This window comes from Lethenteron reissneri, chromosome 21 (genome assembly GCF_015708825.2).
Source record: "Lethenteron reissneri isolate LAM-NWPU_2019-01 chromosome 21, ASM1570882v1, whole genome shotgun sequence".
NCBI classification, from domain to species: domain Eukaryota; kingdom Metazoa; phylum Chordata; class Hyperoartia; order Petromyzontiformes; family Petromyzontidae; genus Lethenteron; species Lethenteron reissneri.
The window spans coordinates 14,132,793-14,152,696 of NC_083799.1; the positions used below are offsets into that span (position 1 = coordinate 14,132,793).

At 44.6% G+C, this 19,904-nt stretch overlaps 1 protein-coding gene across 2 annotated transcripts in view; it reads left to right on the top strand.

Moving 5' to 3' along the window:
• The window catches only part of LOC133345275 (activin receptor type-1-like), a 50,331-nt gene that overhangs the window by 13,120 nt on the left and 17,307 nt on the right, over positions 1 to 19,904 (top strand). The window contains exons 2-5 of one of the 2 annotated variants that reach the window (XM_061555891.1): positions 3,805 to 3,887; positions 13,578 to 13,656; positions 16,477 to 16,563; positions 18,143 to 18,400. In XM_061555891.1, the coding sequence (XP_061411875.1) occupies positions 16,497 to 16,563; positions 18,143 to 18,400 (325 nt within the window). In that variant the 5' untranslated portion in view covers positions 3,805 to 3,887; positions 13,578 to 13,656; positions 16,477 to 16,496. The remainder of the gene's footprint in view (positions 1 to 3,804; positions 3,888 to 13,577; positions 13,657 to 16,476; positions 16,564 to 18,142; positions 18,401 to 19,904) is intronic. The other variant, XM_061555890.1, reaches the window with a different exon arrangement.

Sequence of the window (19,904 nt, forward strand, 5' to 3'; positions counted from 1 at the left end):
GCAAGACTGCTTTAAAGGTGGCTGTGTTTCACGTGGGCTTGTCTGGCTTCCTTGCACGCACCGTTGGTTTGGCAGCTGCTGCTGCTTGGAAATTCCCAAGAGGAAGATGAGGCTGTAAAGCTGATATGAGTTTGTATGATTTATAAGGCCCATTGTGTCTGTGTGTGTCGTTTTCTTTGTGCGCGCGCGTGTAAATGTTTGTGTGTGTGTGTGTGTGCGCGAGCGTGCCTGTAAGCCACTGTTGTACAATTTAAACAACTTTTGTTTCTGTTGATCCAACACGTAGAGGACAATCGGAGTTATTGTAGTCTACTCCAATGGTTTTGAAGACGGTTGCACTTACACGTAATAGGCCTGTTGTCCGCGTGGAATGCTTTGAGGGATTGCTACCGTTAACTAAACTGTGAATAATTGCAAGTGTTTGCTGCTCCACTTCGAATTTACCTGGTTTTTTTTCAAATTCCATCTGACCTTCCAGATAAGACGACTGCATTTTCCCTGAAGGAGATTGAATTGTGTTTGTTTCAAGAGCTGTGCGGTTGTGCAACGCTGTGTTGTGGGCTTGTCTGTAATCGTGTTCGAGTGGTGTATTGTCCTTTGGTGCAATAACAGGCTACTAGTAGTAGTCGGGGCACAGTGAATCATCTGTCGCACTATAATTACACAGGGAGGGATGGGGGACAGCCTGTGTAATCTTCTTTTCTAGTCATTCCTGTGAATCGGTGATAATAAACAATTTGGCCAACTTTGATGCTTGTTGTTAAGCCGTGTCGCAACTCCTTCCCCGTTGGCCATTCATTCCACTCTGGTGTTATTCCGAAGCCTTAATTGGTAGCCGTACTCGTATCAAGCATTAAAAAAATCACGATGCTGTATGTATAAGTAATATTTTTTTAAAAACTTTAAAAAAACACGCTTTTATGAAATGTACTAGGAATGGAAGAACTCCACGACTCCAGGAAGTGGCCCAGAAGCTTGCCATAATGTAAGTGACCGTGGCCAATTACAGCCAACGTCAGTTGAGCGTGGACAATTAGACCCAAGCCGAAACCTAACCTTTAAAAAAGATTGTTTAAAAATATATATTTCGATTTAAAGCTTTCGTGACTGCAGGGATTCATCTTCTTGGTTTTTTCGGTTAAGTCACATAGAAGGGAAAGACAGACCTGTTCTTCACCTGAGGACGGCTGCTTGCGTTGTGGCGGAAACGTCGTGAGAATTATTTTATTATGTTTTATTTTTATTATTTTATTATTTCCCTTCTACGTGACTTTACCGAAAGAACCAAGAAGATATATATATTTTTTATGATAGAATATATTATTGTCATCAGTATGACATACGTATACCAAGTTTGCTGTCGATACCACATTGGGAAGTGGGTTAAAATTGAGTTACAAGATTTGAGGGTACAACAACAACAAACAGACAGAGTGAGTTAAATGAAAGCGTGTAAATAGCGACCGTCCGGGAACGATTGAGCGACGTGGCAGGCGCGACTTGGTGGTGCAGCAGGTGGGTTGGAACAAAGCCTTTCTCAGCTTGGTAAATGTAACGCTGGTCCCGTGCACGAGTGGGGGGCCCTTTGGTTACAGATTCAGTCACAGACGCAAATTGTGTTGGCTGCTCAACGCGAGCCGAAATCGCACGCGTGTGTTTGGCTTCGGTGGTCATTTATTTAACGTTTAGAGAATCCTGCGAGGGCTACTTTACAACCAAATGTTTAATTCTGCATGATGGAGCTAGGACTGGTTTCTTTTTTAATGAACTCTTTATAATGTATAATCATTACCGTTACTTATGTTGTAAACCTTTTTGGCTAATTTTCATCAGCAGTAGATTATTTGAAAGGTTGTCGTGTTATAAATATGATACGTTTGTTGGAAAATAGCCAAGTTTGTGGTGAGTAAAAAAAATATTTGAATGATACTAAATTTGGTTTATCCAGTATATTATTTGTCAGTATTCATGCTCCACATTTATGTGCTGTGTTGTAAATGTTATTCGAGCAACACTCGTTCACCTCATTCTATTTCACATTTGTCTGCGTCATTTCCCCCATTACAGGTGTAGAATGTTATTTTGCATGAAATTGGAACGTGCAATATAACAGAAAATTGAGTTACGTATACCACTGCATTTGCATATTGCATATTGTTCATTTTTTGCGAAATGAAATAAAATACACGACCCATTGCCGTTGCATTAAACTCTTCGCTTTTAATCACCTCCTGTGCACCGCTGCTAAGGATTAGTCGGTTTAGAAAGTTATTTCTTTCATACGCTTTGTAGATAAAAATTTTGTTTTAGACTTTATGTTTTGGAAGTCCTCCAAATTCTTGCTTGCTCATAAAGCGATTATCTGGAAAGGTTATATAAAGCGGAACAACAAAGGAATTACAATTTCAAAATACCCTCGATGTTGTTTTGCTAAATTTGCCATGAGCTGAACTTGACGAAAAAGAAAACTGATTAATCTTGAGTCTGTGCGGGTGGGCTGGTGGATGGTGAGCTGGGAAAATGTTATTCTGGGTTGATTCTCATGTGGAGCACACGGTCTGGAGGCGCTCGTTTGCTGCCAAGCCTGAATCTACCCCCCACCCCCACGCATCTTGCAAAGTAATTTTCCTTGGCATGTGCAGCGCTGCCTTGGATGCGCTCCTGTTGCGAGGCAAAGTGCTGGGAAGCGCCGCAACAAAACTGGCTCCCAATGAGCGAAGGGGGGGTGTGTGTGTGTGGGTGTGTGGGGGGGTGAACAAGCAGAGCTTTTAGTCGGGTTGTTAAACGACTACCGGTGGACCGTTCCTATTATCCATTAACAGTTACAAAAGTCGGGAACCGTCGACTATTTATTTCGCGTGGAATCTTGGCAATGAGTGCGCCGATTGGCACGGTGAGCGCGTGCGACTCCGCTTGGTCGGTGGGAGCCCCCTCGCGTGAACGCGTGTGTGTATTAATTCTAGATTTGAATTTCGTGACAGCAAGGATTCATATTCTTAGGTTTTTTTTCGGTAAAGTCACGTAGGTAAAAAATTCAAATTAATGAAAGTAAAATAAAATAAAAATCACGACGTTTCGGAGGCAACATAAGCTTCCGTCTTCAGGTTGAACCGTCACAGCATGATAGCTGTATCAAGTGAGAGAAATTCCAAGAACACAGTATTTGTATATATACTGGTTGAGGGTGGGAGGAGCCAAGGTAGGCCCTGAATACTATTTTTGTGAGGTTCGGTGCGGCTGAAGCACGCTGTTAGGAATGAGCCTTTGTTGTGTAAGCTAGGTGCGGATGATGTAAAGGTGCGTGTGTATGTTGAGCCTCTTTCGCAGCGCACGCAGCCAACCGTGCTAATCGGTGGTTCGTCTCCTACACCTTCGTTTAGTTTGTTGTTGTTCCCCCACCACCACCGCGCACTTCCGATTAGCGCGGTTGGCTACGTGCGGTGCGAAAGAAGTTCGACATACGTACATAGCTACGGTAGGTCCATATTCTTGGTTCTTTCGGTAAAGTCACGTAGAAGGGAAATAATAAAATAATACAAATATAAAACAATAAAAATTCTCACGACGTTTTTTCAAATTTTCTTGCTGTGGATTTCACACCTGATGATGATTGCTAGTGTTGCAGTCGAAACGTCGTGAGAATTTTTATTGTTTTATATTTGTATTATTTTATTATTTCCCTTCTACGTGACTTTACCGAAAAAACCAAGAATATGAATCCCTGCAGTCACGAAAGTTTTAAATCAAAATTTTTACAGTAGGTCCAGTTAATCCCCCGTGTGGTACGTCTGGTTCTCTGTTTAGGTAGAAGGTGGAAATGTGCAACCCTGCCTGCTTTTGAAGCACTTGGGTGGTGGCAGGGCCTCTTATGGGAGGACATCTCAAGGGTGCGTCTCTTCTGCTCCTCTTCCATGCTGACCCAGACGTGTTGGAAGAGGCGGGGACGTACCCACACGTTACCCCACCGCCGCACACAATCTGACAGTCAATACAACAAAAAGTGCACATTCAACTGCTGGGGTGGACAGAGGCAGGGAAATTGAATCAACCCTTCCTTCCCCACTGTTTCACACACCCTGCCGGGAGCTGGAGTCGAACCGGCGGCGTCAGGGTTGCAAGGCAAGCGTGATGAACATTACGTCTTTGCTTCTCAGTTGAAGAGGGAAAGCATTAGTGTTTTTTGCCGAAACGTTGCTATGTGTGCGGCAAACCGGTGACCATTTTTCACCGTCGTTTTCATTCGGTTACAGATAAAATCGCAAACATTATATATATTTTAAAAAATCCACTTTTGAGTACCAGTCCTGTAGGCTTTTGTATGTAGAGTTTGGACCGGACTAAAATAAATTAAATAAATTGAAACGGTATTAATGTAATAATAGGCCTGTTGCCGAAAGCCACAGCTGCGTTTTCTGCATGGGCCATGTTTGCTTCTAAAATTACTCCACACACTATATGTATGTACAATATTAGGAAACACGTCGTGGATGTTATTGAATCGAAGTAAATCTTGAGCGCAAGGCAGGCCAGTTTTTTTGAGCCACATAATGCTTCACTAAGGGGCTTTTGCATTGCATAGCGTTCTTTTTATTCTTGCACTGTATGTACATCTGTTTCTTGGCTAAACCACCGTAAAAAAATGCCATTTTTTCTCTTCCGGCATTGCTAACGAGCCCCTGTCCTCTCGCACGCGTACGTGTCACGGCAAGTCTTTCAGAAATGAAGATAAATAATAGTTAAGTCTTAAAATGTATTAGAAAAAAATTGCGCGCACACATCACACAGTTGCGAACACCTTGTACACACCACCTTGCGTTGCTGCTAATGAGTGTTACTGGTATGAGTGCCAATATTGCGTGCTTTTTTTGGGGGGGTGGTGTGGTGTTTTCAGTGCGCCGTGTGGAATTCGCCACCATAATCGGGGCATTGCGACCATCTGCATCGCTGTGATGTGTTGCGCCGCGCAAGGGAGAGCGCTTTGTCAATTAATTGTGCAGCTTACATGTGTTTGGTTAGTTGATCATACATGCATTGGACACATAACGGTAACAAAAAATCCACAAAGGTAGCGGGGGCAGTCCAGCAGCAGTCAGTTGCTCAAGCCAAGTGCCTGCAATTCAGAGCGAACTCGCGTTGGAAGGATATTTGGTCGAATAATCCACGTCTTATCGGACACGTTGGACTTCCGTTTGCTTGGTAGTTGACGATACATTGACCACATACGGTAACACAAAAACCCCACGAAGGTAAAGGAGCAGTCCACCGATTAGTTTCTCATGCCAATGCTGGCAGAAGTGCCTCCGACTTAGAGCGAACTCGTGTTTGTAAGTGTATCTGGTCTAATCATCCACGTCTTATCGGACCTGTTGGAGGAGATGGGCGACAGAATTGTGGTGTGCCCGTTGACAGGATTACAGTATGTGTCATAAAAAAAACTGGCTTTGAAAATGCCAGCAAACATTTCACGACCACAACAAACTTTATTACAGTAATGCATTTCCATAAGCTTTTTCAGACTGTCGGACATTTATAGGAAATGCGTTCGATCCACACAAGCCTTCTTACTCGACGGTGCCGTTCATATCTATTTCGATTAACATAGCAGGCGAGCCATCGGTTCTAGCAAACAAAAATGACAATTGCTTGCATTACTCTTCATATGAACAAATGCGCCGACATTCGGACACGACTGGTGGCTCGGAGAGGCGCTCAGTACCATGAGTATAAACTAATAAATGTTTAATGTGCGTACAGTTACCATGATCGTTGGCGCCAAGCTATGGAGCAGTATGCCGTGTCATTACTGTACGTCTGGTCGCTTAGAATCGTTTGCCAGGGTCTCAATTTCAGCGGGCAGGCATGGCGTGGCGTTGTTCGTGTGGGGGGGAAGGTAAGCAAGCGGATTGAGAGGAAGACCTCACGGAGAATGGCTTCATGACGACATCAAGAGATTGGTGCCAGAGAGATGGGGCACCACCTGAGCGTATTGGCACCAGAGAGGTGGAAGTGGTAACAAATTACGAAATGTGCCGTGGACACCCACGGGGCTATCTTCCCATGGATCACGACGACGACGACGACGACGCTGATGATAATGAGTGGTCCGCTCCACGTTTTGTTATTTTCACGGGAGCATCTCAGCCGGGGGGGTTGGAGGGGGTTGATAGATTCCGGTGCACTTCACTCGTGACGGACGAGCATGTGTAACAGCAGCGCTTGCGTGTGGAGTGAATCCAACTTCTGCCCTTCTTGGCAGTGGCTTTTGTTTTCCAGCATTAATGCAGCCAAGCAAACGTATCTGAAAAGCGTCCCCTCATTTGTAATCGCTGTAATTTGTGCCTGTTATAACAGTGCGTACAAATTTCGTGCGTTTCAAGCTGAGCATTTTTTTTATTTTTAAATGGCCCACTTCGATGCATATCAAAACACTGTCTTTATATGTGATGGGGCGTTTTAAACTATGAATGCATTTTTTTTTATTTTAGCAGGTAAGGCCTACTGAGCTATGTAGCTCTTTTTTATCAGCGACCTGACCCCAAATGACAGCTCAACAAACAAAGTGACTTATCACGTGGACATTTACAGCAGCCGAATACTCTGCACGCACGTTTCTAAACGTGGAGGGGAGAACCAGAGGACACGGAGAGAAATACTCGTGGCCACAGGGTAGAGCACCCACCAGGCTTGCGATCGAACCCACAACCTCTTGTATACCAGGCGAGGCAGTTAACATCTCGCCACCGCGGCCGGCACCCCCTTATCCGTTGACATTGTACGAGTGGTTCCCAACCTGTGTTCTGCGGAACTGTTGCCAATGCAATTTGTTTTCTTTTGAATCGCAAAACGCCGTCGAGGTCGTCCCCTCGAACACCACCTCTTGGTTGACGGTGATCCCGCGGGTCGGGCTCGAGTTGAGAACCGCTGTAGCGTAACATTGATTTAAACGACGTGTTTAATACTGGTAGGAACCTCCTGGTTACACCAGCCCACAGGGGATTATTGTGTCCGTCCGTCCGTTGTGCAGGGAGGGGCTGGGTGGGGTGGGGCTGGGTGGGGAGGGTGGGGAGGGGCTGGGTGGGTGGGGCTGGGTGGGGAGGGGCTGGTCACCCCGTGATGCCCTTATAAAACTCAACGTTTAACCTACTCACGCCGGCTTGTGCCGGCCCTCACAGTCCGGCATTTTTGCGGATACACCACGCCGCCGTTGACCCTGGCCATTGACCGAGCAACCCAACGTTCCTACCAGCTCCCTCCGCAGGAATGTGTTATTCGGCACGTTTTACACATGAAGGTGGAGCAGTCTACGCCACACTCGATATTCCTCTTTCCGACCGCTCTCTGTCTCCGTGATGGTCGGAGGTGCAGGGGAAGGACAAACAAGCTATGGGTCTCTATGCGAGTGTATGGGTCTCTGCGTGATTCTATGTACGTTGAACTTCTTTCGCACCGCACGTAGCCAACCGCGCTCATCGCTCATCGGAGGTGCGGGGGAAGGACAACAAAGTCAACACGAAAAGCAGTTAGCAAGAAACGAGATTTCAATTTATATTTAAAAGTGCATAGCTCCGGTGGCTTCCTAATCATACCGTTATTTTAGCACATACTTGTGTGTTTTGGAGAAGTTAATGTATTTTGTAAACATTGGTATTTTTCCCCCTATGTATTATAAAAAATGATTGTGTGTGTGTGTTTGTGAGCAATTGAAGCTGTGGGGAATTCACTCGTGAGATAACGGACACGCGAGCCCGTCTAGGTGACGAGTGCACATGCCTTGCCGATCAATGCGAGATTTAAACATCCCGCTCACGATTTTGTGACGCGTTTAAAGATCTTCTCGGCTGTTCGTGACTAAACGTCGCATACACTGCACATTTTTTAAGTGCAACGTAATGTTATTAGTTGTATTGTTATTTTTGGTTCACGTGGATTTCACACCTGATGACGATTGCTTATGTTGCAGTCGAAACGTCGTGAGAATTTTTATTGTTTTATAATTGTATTATTTATTATTTCCCTTCTACGTGACTTTACCGAAAGAACCAAGAATATGAATCCCTGCAGTCACGAAAGCTTTAAATCAAAATTCTATTGTTATTAATTCTGCTTGTAAAAGAAATACCAGAGCCGTTCGAAAGGCATCGGACCTTTTTATCTTTTCGTTGGGTGATGGGTGACGTGATAACCAGGCTGGCGCCACCGACGACAGTTTATCAGCTGCTGATGTTGAAGATGATGAATCTACCCCCAGTGCCCAATTCCTGTGGCTTCCAGCATGATTGAGCACATCCCACTGAGCAGCTGCAGTCGGACTAGGATTTTTTTTAAGGAAAGAAACACTACGTCTTAAAGTAAGACGCTTACAATGCGTCGGAGCTGTTTATACGTTAGTTGTTTTGTTTAGGTTTAAAAAAAAAACCCAAATAGCTTCACGTGACAAAAGAAACTGGTTGAGTCACTTCTTTCCCCGCGCACAGCTGTGCTGGGAGTGACGCTGCTTTATGAGGGACAACTTGCTCAGTTGACTTTAGATTATTTTAGGGCGTGCTAACTACCTCAAGTTCATTCAAGTTCATTTATTAGGTATAGCCCTGTGAGCCTTGAATCGGGTGCAACCGCAACAAACAAAAAACAAAAACATGAACAAGAAAACATCTCAAAGTGAATGTGACTGAGTGCAAACAGAAAATCCAAGAAAAGACAGCAAAATATTTCAGAAAATAACACCGTACACCAACTCTGTGTGCAAAAATCCCAGTGGGATGCAAGTCAAACAACAACAACAACAACCACAAGACAACTTAGATTAAGGCCATCAGTCTTACTCCGTACTACAACAAACAAACGTGGCCAAACCAGTAAACTTTTCGAAATCACCAAAATAAAGCAATGAAACAGTGATCATAGGAACTGTGACGGAATGTTCACAATAAACGACAAACAACATGTACTACCTCACCTGGTATACAGGAGGTCGTGGGTTCCGATCCCTACCCCTGACTCCTCTCTCTCCGTGGCCGCGTGGATTTTTCTCCGGGTCCTCCTGTATTTATATCTACATTTAGAATCAACATGCGTGGAGAGTATTTGGCTGCAATAATTTTTCACGTGATGATAAGCCACTTCGTTGAGCTATCATTTGTCCACCCCGTAGCTCGCCCAACTGCATTGGCTGCCGGTTGCTGAACTAATACATTTTTAAACGCACTCATTACACACACAAAGTGCTTGCCACAAATGAACCACAAGACCTTGCTGATCTGGTCAAGGAGCATAAACCATCATCAAGCGAACTCTCACGGTCATCCTCGCAGCGGCTTTTGGCTGACCATCGACCAAAGACGGTGACTGCGTCGCGCGCTTTCAGATGCGCTTCTGCGGCCGTCTGAAATGATCTTCCTTGTGATATTAGGAAGCCACTGGTTTGTTGTCCGTCCGTCGCAACTCCCAAATAGCACGGTTGGCTATGTACGGTGCGAAAAAAGTTCAGCATACACAAATACAAACATGGACGTGTCTGAACACTCCTACAACGTATTTATGCATGCAACTTTACACATACCAAAATTAATATGAATACACGTACACAAAACTCGCAAACACGTGTGCGCACACACGCGTATAGGATCGTGAGAGATCGGAAGAGATACGCAAGGACAGAAACATGAGTAGAGGCGAGGGAGAGAGACGAGAGGAAAGACGGGAAGTGAAATACAATGAGATTGAGAACAGTGGGAGAAATATCAGCGATTTACAAGAGGGCATTATATAAGAAGATGGAGAGAAAGAAAAGGAATAGACACAGTGGAGACATGCAGAGAGAGACAAGAGAGAGAGACGGGGAAAGAGGTTTCGTTTTTTTGATTTGTTACACGCCGGTCCGGTTTAGCCAGTAGCCTGGCTATGTATCTCCCGTGGTGCGTGAGCGCAGCAGCAGCAACAACAACAAAATAAAGACCAACAAACAAACGAGTAAGTACAGCGGGGTCCTGAAGGGCTATTGCACGGCTAACAAGAAGGGCATTTAACGGTCGTAAACGAAACGCGCGCGGGGAGTAAGAGGCTCCAAAAGAAAAAAATGAGGTCCAGGTGCAAGCATGCTCGGTGTGTTTGGTCGACAGTTACGGGCAAATAAAGAGGGGGAGTGATGGGAGGGAACCAAGCTGCAGTTGAGCGGCAATGGGATTCCAAAAACGTGGAACAGCAACTTGGAATGGCTTTAGTTTTTTTTAAACCAAAGTTTTGGGATATACACACGCACAAGCGGAAAAACACATGCAATAGAGAGACACGCGTAGGTGAAAGAGACGTGGTGCATGTACGTATGTTGAACTTCTTTCGCACCGTACGTAGCCAACAGTGCTAATCGGAGGTATTGAGATGAAGACGGGAAGAGAGACACACAAGGAGAGATTGGGAGAGACTGAGAGCGAGAGAGAGAGAGATGCGGAGAAAGACAAGATGGAATAAATACAGGGAGAGAAGACGCCCAGCAAGGGATTGGTCGAGAGAGAGCCAAAGGTAGAGGAGAGACTTCCCCCCCCCCCCCTTGATTACAGGAGGTCATGACCCCCCATTTGAGAAGCACTGATTTAAGCAAACAGAGCCCACCATGTGGACGATTAGTTGGCGTCACCGAGACATTATTATTACAGGGACTCTTCTACTTACGAACGGGTTGGGTTCCAGAGGTCTGTTCATAAGTCGATTTGTTCCTAAGTCAAATTTTTCTCCTGTCGATTCCAAACGTTGTTGTACGGCGTGTACACTCAACACGGGGAATGGATTTAAAAGTTGTATAATCTGGAGATGTAGATGCCACCACCGCCATCTATTGTACTGCAGTTGAACTTAAGACTCTCGGTCCCAACAGGCAACTGGACATACGGACAGGTTTTGTTCGTATCTCTGAAAGTTCATGAGTCGAATGTTCGTAAGTAGAGGAGTCCCTGTACATACATCTCCATTTCTGCAGTAATGATTGGTACTTCACATCAATAAAAGCACGTTTTGTGTTATTCATGTTTGCATAATTGTATTTAGCCAGGTGAGAGCCAATTTAAATTCATACTTCCCTTTCCAAGTAAACCCGGAGAGAGACCATTGCTGTGTGGACTATTATTTGTTAAGTGGGCAGTTTTCACATTCATTACTGCAATACAATTTGTGTGCTGTGTCAGTGGCACGCAGTAGCTTTCTAGAGCGAATGTTGATGTTTCACTTCGCAGCAAATGGGGTAGTTTGATCATTCCTGTAGAGATTATACTAACCATTTACAAATTTTATTTTAGCAGGTAAGGCCCACTGAGCTATATACCTCTTCTTAAGAAGCGATTTGGCCACGAATGATAGCTCAATGAAGTGGCTTATCACGTGGAAATTTATAGCAGAAAAAATACTCTGTATGCATGTTTCTAAATATGAACCTTATGGCGGTACCCCCGGGTACCATAGTACCCCGGCTCTCGCATAATGTCCCTGATGCAGTCATTTTTAGTCTGTTGATGGTTGGCGATGCGGCAGTCGACTCATCTCGACGAGCTGTACACAATGCACCACTACGGTGCGTACCGCGAGCGTTCAGGGTTTCAGCGCAATCGTCCTCGCTGCGTTTCGACATCGCGGATAGCACTGATTTCGGATTGATTTGGTACCCCAGTCGCGGAGTTAAGTACACCCCTGGAAAATATAGTGCCACAGAAATAAAATATTTAATTGCCTCGCCAATTTAGTATTATTTGGTACCCCGGGGTACGGCCATAAGGATCATTTGGAGGGTAAAACCGGAGGGAGGACCCTCAGAAAAATCCAAGCGACCAACGGGGAGAACATGCAAACTCCCAAATATACAGCAGGCGTCAGGGTCGAGATCGAACCCACGACATTCCTGTATATCAGGTGAGGGGAGATAACGTCTCCTAGCCACCGCCGGCTGTAGAAATTGATCCACCGATGCCGTACAAATTACGAACCTGTTGACCTCTGGGCTTTCCAGCCATGTAAAAAAACGAAGCAGAGTTGCGTGCAGTCGCTTTGGCTACGTAGTCTGGCAGCTTTATGGCAGACTTCATGTCAGCTGCCTATATTGATCGTCATGGCACTGTTTGAGTCTGTGGATTAATGTCTTTCGGTTATTGCGGAAGAGAACCGGGATTGCAAGAGGCAACTTTGTAGACATGTAGCTAAACCAAGATCATTTAAACAAAGTCTGCCATAAACAGAAGCCCTCTGTGTTTACATTGAGGGTTTTCTTTTCAGGACTTCAAGATTGCTGAGGCTGCTCGTATCTGCACTGCCAAATTGCGGAAACGTTTTGTAAACATTCACATATTGAACGTTAACATTGTTTCGTGGGCCCAGATATATCCAGGATTTTGTATGCGTGGCAGATGCTGTACACTGCATTGCAGTAGTGCATTGAAAGATGTGTATTTGTGCTAATCAAACGCATGCCTTTGGCAATTAATGATGCCATCACAGCCTAATGAGCACTGCAGTGCACAGTGCTTTGTCAGCCAAACTGCTTAACTGAATTGGCCATGAAAGTTGTCTGCAGGGCAAACCTTTTCCATTGCTGTATTTGAGACGCAATTGTATTTGGATGAATAAGCGCATTGTAAGTCCAAATTATATCGTAATTGTATTTCCCAATATAGGCAGTGCGAACTCTTTATAGCACTTGATAATGAAAACGGCTTATTTCAATTTAGCGTTTCATCTTGACGTATCGAATAATGGAGCATTGTGCTAGTTACTAATGTTCCCATCAAAGGCAAGTTGCAGTGCTTTTTTGCTCAAATAAGCATTTGGCGAGAACTCATCTCTTTTGCCAGCACTCATCCAGCGGTGTAAATTTCGAAATGTCTATGGTGGGGAGCAGTTTATCCATGGGACAGCCGGAAGAAGTCAGACATCGACAGCCCATTGTGAAAATCCCACAAAGTGTTGTTCAAATTTGTGATCAACTCTGGTGACATTTGGGGCAGCGGTTGTGATGCACGTAAATGGCTCTTTGCTGACCTATCGTGGAGAGGGAGAAGGAGAAAATGGGGCTGCTAAAGAGAACAGAGGGTGATAGTGAGTAGGTTGAGTGAACAGAAGGAGCAGATGGATGGGGTGAAGTTCACGACTGCCGTATATTGCACCGTATCTAGCACTCGCCTTCCGATGGCATCATTTTAAATAAATAAAAATGTGTGTCTGGTGTGCCATTGTGGTTCGGGTCAGAGTGAATACCACTTTTCGAGTTCATTGGCTCTGTACTTATTCTCACAGGAGTTCAATTGTCAAGCAAAAACCAACGACGCTATTATGTCGAAAACATTCCGTGGAAATACGCCTGTAATGACGGTTATCTCGGAATACTAGGCTTTTAAAGATACTGGACTGATTATGAATTGAAATAAGGACATGTGCCTTGTTCGAGCATCTTAACTTGCAAGAGTGGCACAGTTGCTGTCAGCAAATTGAGGGCAAGTCGTCTGCAGAACTTGGAAACGTGAAACCGTCGGACTTCTTGGCTTGCGCTCAACTATTTTTCTGTTTTTCCCTCTTTGTTTTCGTTCCGTACCCGAGTGCAGCTGTGCCTCGTGTGCTTCTGTGAGTGATGAAACTACACTGGGAAAGAAAGAAAATCATCATCAAAGAGCATTTTCAACGGTGGCTTAAACACACTCATTTGTGTGACTTTCTTTTTTTTTAAGAACAAGGTAGTCGGCAGAGCGTGGTATTTAGCTGAACCTGTCAGCATATGTTCATATTTGTCACAACAAACAATGTTGGTATGGACTTGATAGTGTACTAACATTACATTGGCCACTGTCCAAAACAAAATAAACCATACCGCAGCTAATTATTTCCTATATTAACTCTGCACGTACGGAAGAAGTATATGCTTCGAGGCCAACCAAAAAAATGTAGAGCCAAATCAGCCGACCTGGATTTGAAGGCTTACAAACCCCTCAGGTGTTCATCGTCGCCATTAATTGAATAGTTATTATTTTTTTCTGTGCAAGCTCTTCATTGATGGCCGCTTTGGCCAGACACCTCTGCTGCTGTTGGCAGATTCTGCAGAAGCCACCAGGAACTGGGCTCATTGCCTAATGGGAGTGGTGTTGCACTGGAACGCAGACTGCCTCAGTCATTGCGGCCTTCCGATTCATTCCACTGTACACTTTAGTATGCAAGTGCATTGCCGTGTTTTTTGTTTACCAGTCTCGTCTGTGACCGTCATTATCACTGAGCGATATTTATTCGTTTGCGAAACCAGCGAACTGTCTCTCCCTCCCTCTTGCTCACTCGCAACGTGGAAGTTTAATGCCAATGCCGCTCACTTTGGGTGTGATCACAGGAAACACGTGTGGTGGTGGTGGTGGCGGCGGTGGCAGAGGCCCTCAAAGTAGTGGGCCGCAGTGCCACGGCTTGCCGCCGGCGTATGTCAGACAGAGGGAACGTTCTACTTGAGGGGGTCTTACAGCGGCCCATTGTGGTGCGGGGTTTGCGCAGAATAAAAATTGGGGCAGGCGAAAAGAGAGTCGAAAAGAAAGTAACCTCCGAGCTCGTGGCTTGTTGTATTGTCACAACATCTCAAGGACGACAATGTATGGTGGGGCTTCTGTAAACATGTCAGAGTGTGGTGTGCTTTGTCTGCTTTGGTTCTGTGTCATATCCTTCAACCAATACAATGTATTTACATGCATAATGTACGTACATACCGTATGTTTGCACTGTCGAATGTATACATGCGGATGGGAACAGTGTGGCTGTCTGGCAAGTTGCAGACACAAATGAATGACTAAAACCGCAAAAATTCAGCAATTGTTTAAGCTCTTAAGTGGGGCAAATTTCAGCCAACTCCGGCAATTTTCTTATACTTTAGAGCTTAACCCGCATACTTACAAAACGTGTGTTGGAAGTTAATTATTCAACTCTTATGCCTTGGGCAATGAGTAATATTTCTTTAACTCATGTGACAATTAATGCTAAACGGTATCGCTTCAAGTGTGCGGTGACATTACGTTTTGGGGGTTCACATGCAAAGTCTGTGAGAGCAATATTTTACATGTAGCTTCTTTAAATCTTGCGCACTTTACATTTTACTGAATTACATGGTACAACCTGCATAACATTCGCTCAGTTCCATATATATAAAATAATAATTTACATTTGTTATGTGCATTTTATCCGTAGATCCCAATGGACACAATGCTCCAGCTACTTGTTCCATGGATTTTCTTTTGCATGAAATAGTGCCACGATAATTGTTTTAACAATTGTAATTATGCATTTGATATTTTTTTTTAATTGTAATAGAATTACCTGGCTGAGGAGATAACACTTTAAATCACATTGTCATCTCGTGTTGTTTACATTTGTAGTTATCTTAATCCGTAGCGTAGCATTATCGACATGTAATCCATGAGTACACAATCTATGTACGGTACATGCCAATGTAGCACACAAATCCTCTTTTTTCACTTTAAAAAAATATGACCGGGTGTACGGTGTAAAAAACACGTGGCAGTCTAGGTGTTCACTTTCTTGCGGGGAGCGGCAGCGTAGCGGTTAGTACGCTGCGCTACGGACCCGGCGACCCAGGTTCAATAGCCACTTGGGGTCATCGCCAGTGACGATGATCTGAACTGGTCCTGGGTCTCCCCTAGGTCGACTCAGCCTCAAATTGAGTACTTAGTGCAGTGTGCAAACATCGCCACTAGTGAGACAAAGGTGGCCGGGTGTGGTGCTGGCCTTCATAGGTGCTTGTTATCAGCACTTACCCTAACAGTCCGTTAGGGTAAGTGTTGGGGTTGTGAAATGAGTACCAACAGTCGTTAACCTTTGCAAAATTGGATATACCAGCCTCTGCCACTGGAATGTGGAATTTCCACCACAGACTCAGGGCCACCAGCAGAGATGAGCTCCGCTCTCCATTGTGATTTTAGCAAAGAGACACTTTCGAGTCCGCTTTTCTTTGACACTTGTGAAGGAAAGTCTGCCTCGGGCTGACTTTGCAGAAAAGTTCTGTGCCCACAGTTTTCACCTCCAAAACGCGAATAATGTCCCAAGAACAATGAATAGTTGCTGCTTCAGTATTCTATTTTAGTAGTGACTCCTGAGTGGTAAACATTACCGGTTTCCTTGCCATGTGTATTGACCATTCTTCCGATCTCATTTTCCCTGCCAAAATTTCTCACCCGTGACACAGATAAAGTGCCAGCGTAGGCCATTTGTGGTCTACCATGCACAGCGTATCGCTGTTTTGTGCCAGAATGATATTGCCTTTAGTTGTGCAGGACATGACGGAATTCCTGTCCGCTAACTTATCTTGACACGCACGGCGCGGTTGTAGTCTACGCCGCAGAGGCCACGTTTTTCGCGGAGAAGTCTGCGATCGCGGACGTTTCTGAGACGTATTTTTCAAAAGTGAATTAGTTTTTTTGTGTGCGTGTGTGCGCGCGCATGCGGGCATTTGTCTTGCAGCCACAGCGTACGCGGCTGCCATGGGGGTGTGGGTGGTGAGCATCGCTACGCTGACCTACTTCTGTGTGTCATCATTCGCAGCCAAAGGTAACAGCTGCACGCAGGAAGGATCTGTGAAGGCATGCGGCATGTGGCTACGCCGTTTACATTCTCCACCGGACTTCAAATAACGCCACCGTTTGTGTGCCAAGTTTACTTATGTATCCAGGAAAAAATCCACGCCGAGACGTTAGGACTGTTTTTTTTTAAGAAGGGGGGGTCCTGCTGCTGCTACATTGGTTTTTTGTTGTTTTAAGATGTTTTCAGCTAATTCATCACGAGTGTTTATTATACACGTGGGAGTAAAACCGGAGCACCTCGAGAGGGTCACACTCTCATCATCCTCTTCTTCCATTTCATAGTTTAAAAAAATTCAGTAGAAATGCCAGACATTTAACATGCTGAATACTGATAATTAAAGTAATTTATTGGAGTGAGTTTTTTTGCAATATATTTTTTTATATGCGGCATTGGGTAAGAGCCTTTGTTCGTCATGGCCTGGATGGTTTAACACTAACTAGTTCCTGTATGCAGGCTTTTCGTTATTCAAGTTTGCCCTCTTGTGGCAAAATTTTATATTTTTTTATTTGCGCTATATTAAATAACAGCTGAACGAATTAAAAGAAATCGGTTTCTGTATGTTTACCTAAGAATGTGCGAAAATATTTCAGTTTTTTTTCTCCATAATTTTTGCCTTTACAAGTACCATTCAAGTATGAAATGCGGTTTGGTAAATAATTCTGAATAACCCCAGTTTCTTTAATCTGTTACCACCGTGGTCCTTAAAACTGCCGTACATGAAGAAGGTCCATTAACCAAAACATCATAACAGCAGGGTCAAGGTGTGATCATTCTGCACATGATACACTGCTGCCAATGCACTCTTTGAAGTCTTAGTTGGCATTAACAGAGTGGATTAATATTGTTTGTCCCTATATTTGAATGGACCCACTACAGGTGATAATGTATGTGTTGTTGATGTTTCAAATAAAAATTTAGCAATACCAAGTTCTATATTAAATAGATCTTGACATTCTACTCGCAAAAAGTGCTCGCCACAAATGGCCTACAATACCTTGTAGATCTCGTTAAGGAGCATAAACCATCATCACGCGAACTCCGGTCATCCTTGCAGCGGCTTTTGGCTAACCGTCGTACAAAGACGGTCACTACATTTGCGCGCTTTCCGATGTGCTTTTGCGGCCACCTGGAATGCTGTACCTTTCGATATTAGGAAGCCAAATGGAACTATGCACTTTGAAATAATCTAGATTGAAAACTCAAAATCTTTATAACTGCTTTTTGTGTTGTCCTTACCCCGCACCTCCGATTAGCACGGTTGGCTACATACGCTGCGAAAGAAGTTCAACGTGCACACTGTAGAAAGTCACTAGTGCTCATTCTTTGGACATTGCAGAGTGATGTCGGTGTCCTGCCTACAGAGATGGGAGATAGCTGCCCATTGCTCATTTGAGCAGGAAGACACGATAAGAAAGAATACTTTTTTGTTAAGTCACTCTCCAAAATAACCTATTGAAACGATTCTGTACCAACAAACTAACGACCACCCATGAACTCGCCGCGTGTGTATTAACACGTGTACTCTCCGTGCCTCCCCGTGTACGAGATGTGGGCTTGGAGAGCCCGCCGTTTGTCTGCGCGTGCGAAGGCATCTGCGGCGAAGAGTCTCAGTGCAACGGGCAGCGCTGCTACTCCGCCCTAGAGCTGACCAATGGGCGCTACGTGGAACTGAAAGGCTGCCTTCCCAATGCCGAGCAAGTACGGCTGACTTGCAGCACCCCCGCCTCGACCAGCCAGGTGGTGATCGAGTGCTGCACAGGAGACTGGTGTAACTCCAACCTCACCGCCACACCGCCCCCTGATGGTAATAAACTATCAACTATTTCAACCGTAAACTATATTTTTTTATTTTGCCAGGTTAAGGCCCACTGACCTACGTAGCTCTTTTTCAGAAGCGACCTGGCCGCAAATGATAGCGCAACGAAGTGGCTTGTCAGCACTTGGGAAATTTATAGCAGCCAAATGCTCTTGAGCGCACGTTGATTCTAAATGTAGAGGGAAAAAAACCGACGAAAAATCCACGCGACCACGGGGATAGAGACATGCAAACTCCGAATATACAGGCGTCGGGGTGTTGGGATCGAACCCACGGCCTCCTTTATACCAGCCGAGTGAGATAACATCTCGCCACTGTGGCCGTCCCTGGTAAGCACTGCACAGCCATGTGCAGTGCTGCACGCTTAGATACGTAACCGCTCAGACAGCTACAGGCTTTGTGCGGCCTGGAAGCGTATTAATAAATAATACATATTACAATTCCTTATAGGGGAAACAAATACTAATTAACTGATTACTAACGTAGCATATAATTACAATAACACACATTACAACGGATTACTAATCTACAACTCACATCGTAACAACTGCCTGATTACTAATCTCGTATATAATTACAATAACCCCCCCCCCTCCGCCTCAAATCGTTGCACCTGATGATTTAAATGATGACGTCACCTGCTGCTGCTCTATTTAAGACCGGGAGCAAGAGCAGAGCCTCACCATCCTGGCGAATTGCCCGATGATGCTGGATGCAATTACCAGCGAAACGTCGTACTAAAAATTTTTAAATGTTGTGGTTTCGCGCTTCAACACACCGGTGGGCTAAAGCAGTGAACTATTTGTCTTTTGTCAACGTGACACTTTTTTGCTGATTGGCCATGTCGGGTGGTGGAGGGTTACGACACATTTATAAATAACACGATCTAAACCCAACAACGTTGATTATGAATATGTAGAGGCAGTCTGTGCGCCACGCAGGGCCTTGCCGAGCTTGTTGGATCTTGTATTCAGGCTGTATATTTTTTATCTTAAAATTAATGTATTTGGTCAGTTCAACGGTAATGTATTTATCGTAACGGACGTAGAATGTAATAATCATGTGAGCACATCACCTGGAATGCACCCATATCATCATATCTTTATTTTTTGTTTCTTTTATTTTTCCCATGTAAGCCACACTGAGTCATATGACTATTTTTCATTGGGTTTTTATTTTAAGATATTTATTCCAACCAAATGTTCTACTCTTGCATATAACGATGGCAGTGTGGTTCCTTAGCTAAATGCCATTGTCGAGGTCTGCTAGCCACGAGGCGGCTTCGGGAGAGAGTTTCGTGCAGTTTTGCTATTCGTTCGTTCAAGGAGCGCAGACTACAGTGGTTCACTAAGTATGTGGTCCACAGTTTTGGTTGCATAGCCGCAGTCGCTCTGTGGAGCGTGTCTTTAGCTTCACGTTAATGAAGGAGATGTACGGCGTCGACCCATTAATGCCCTTATGCGGTTGATGGTACATTAGTGCCTATGAGGAA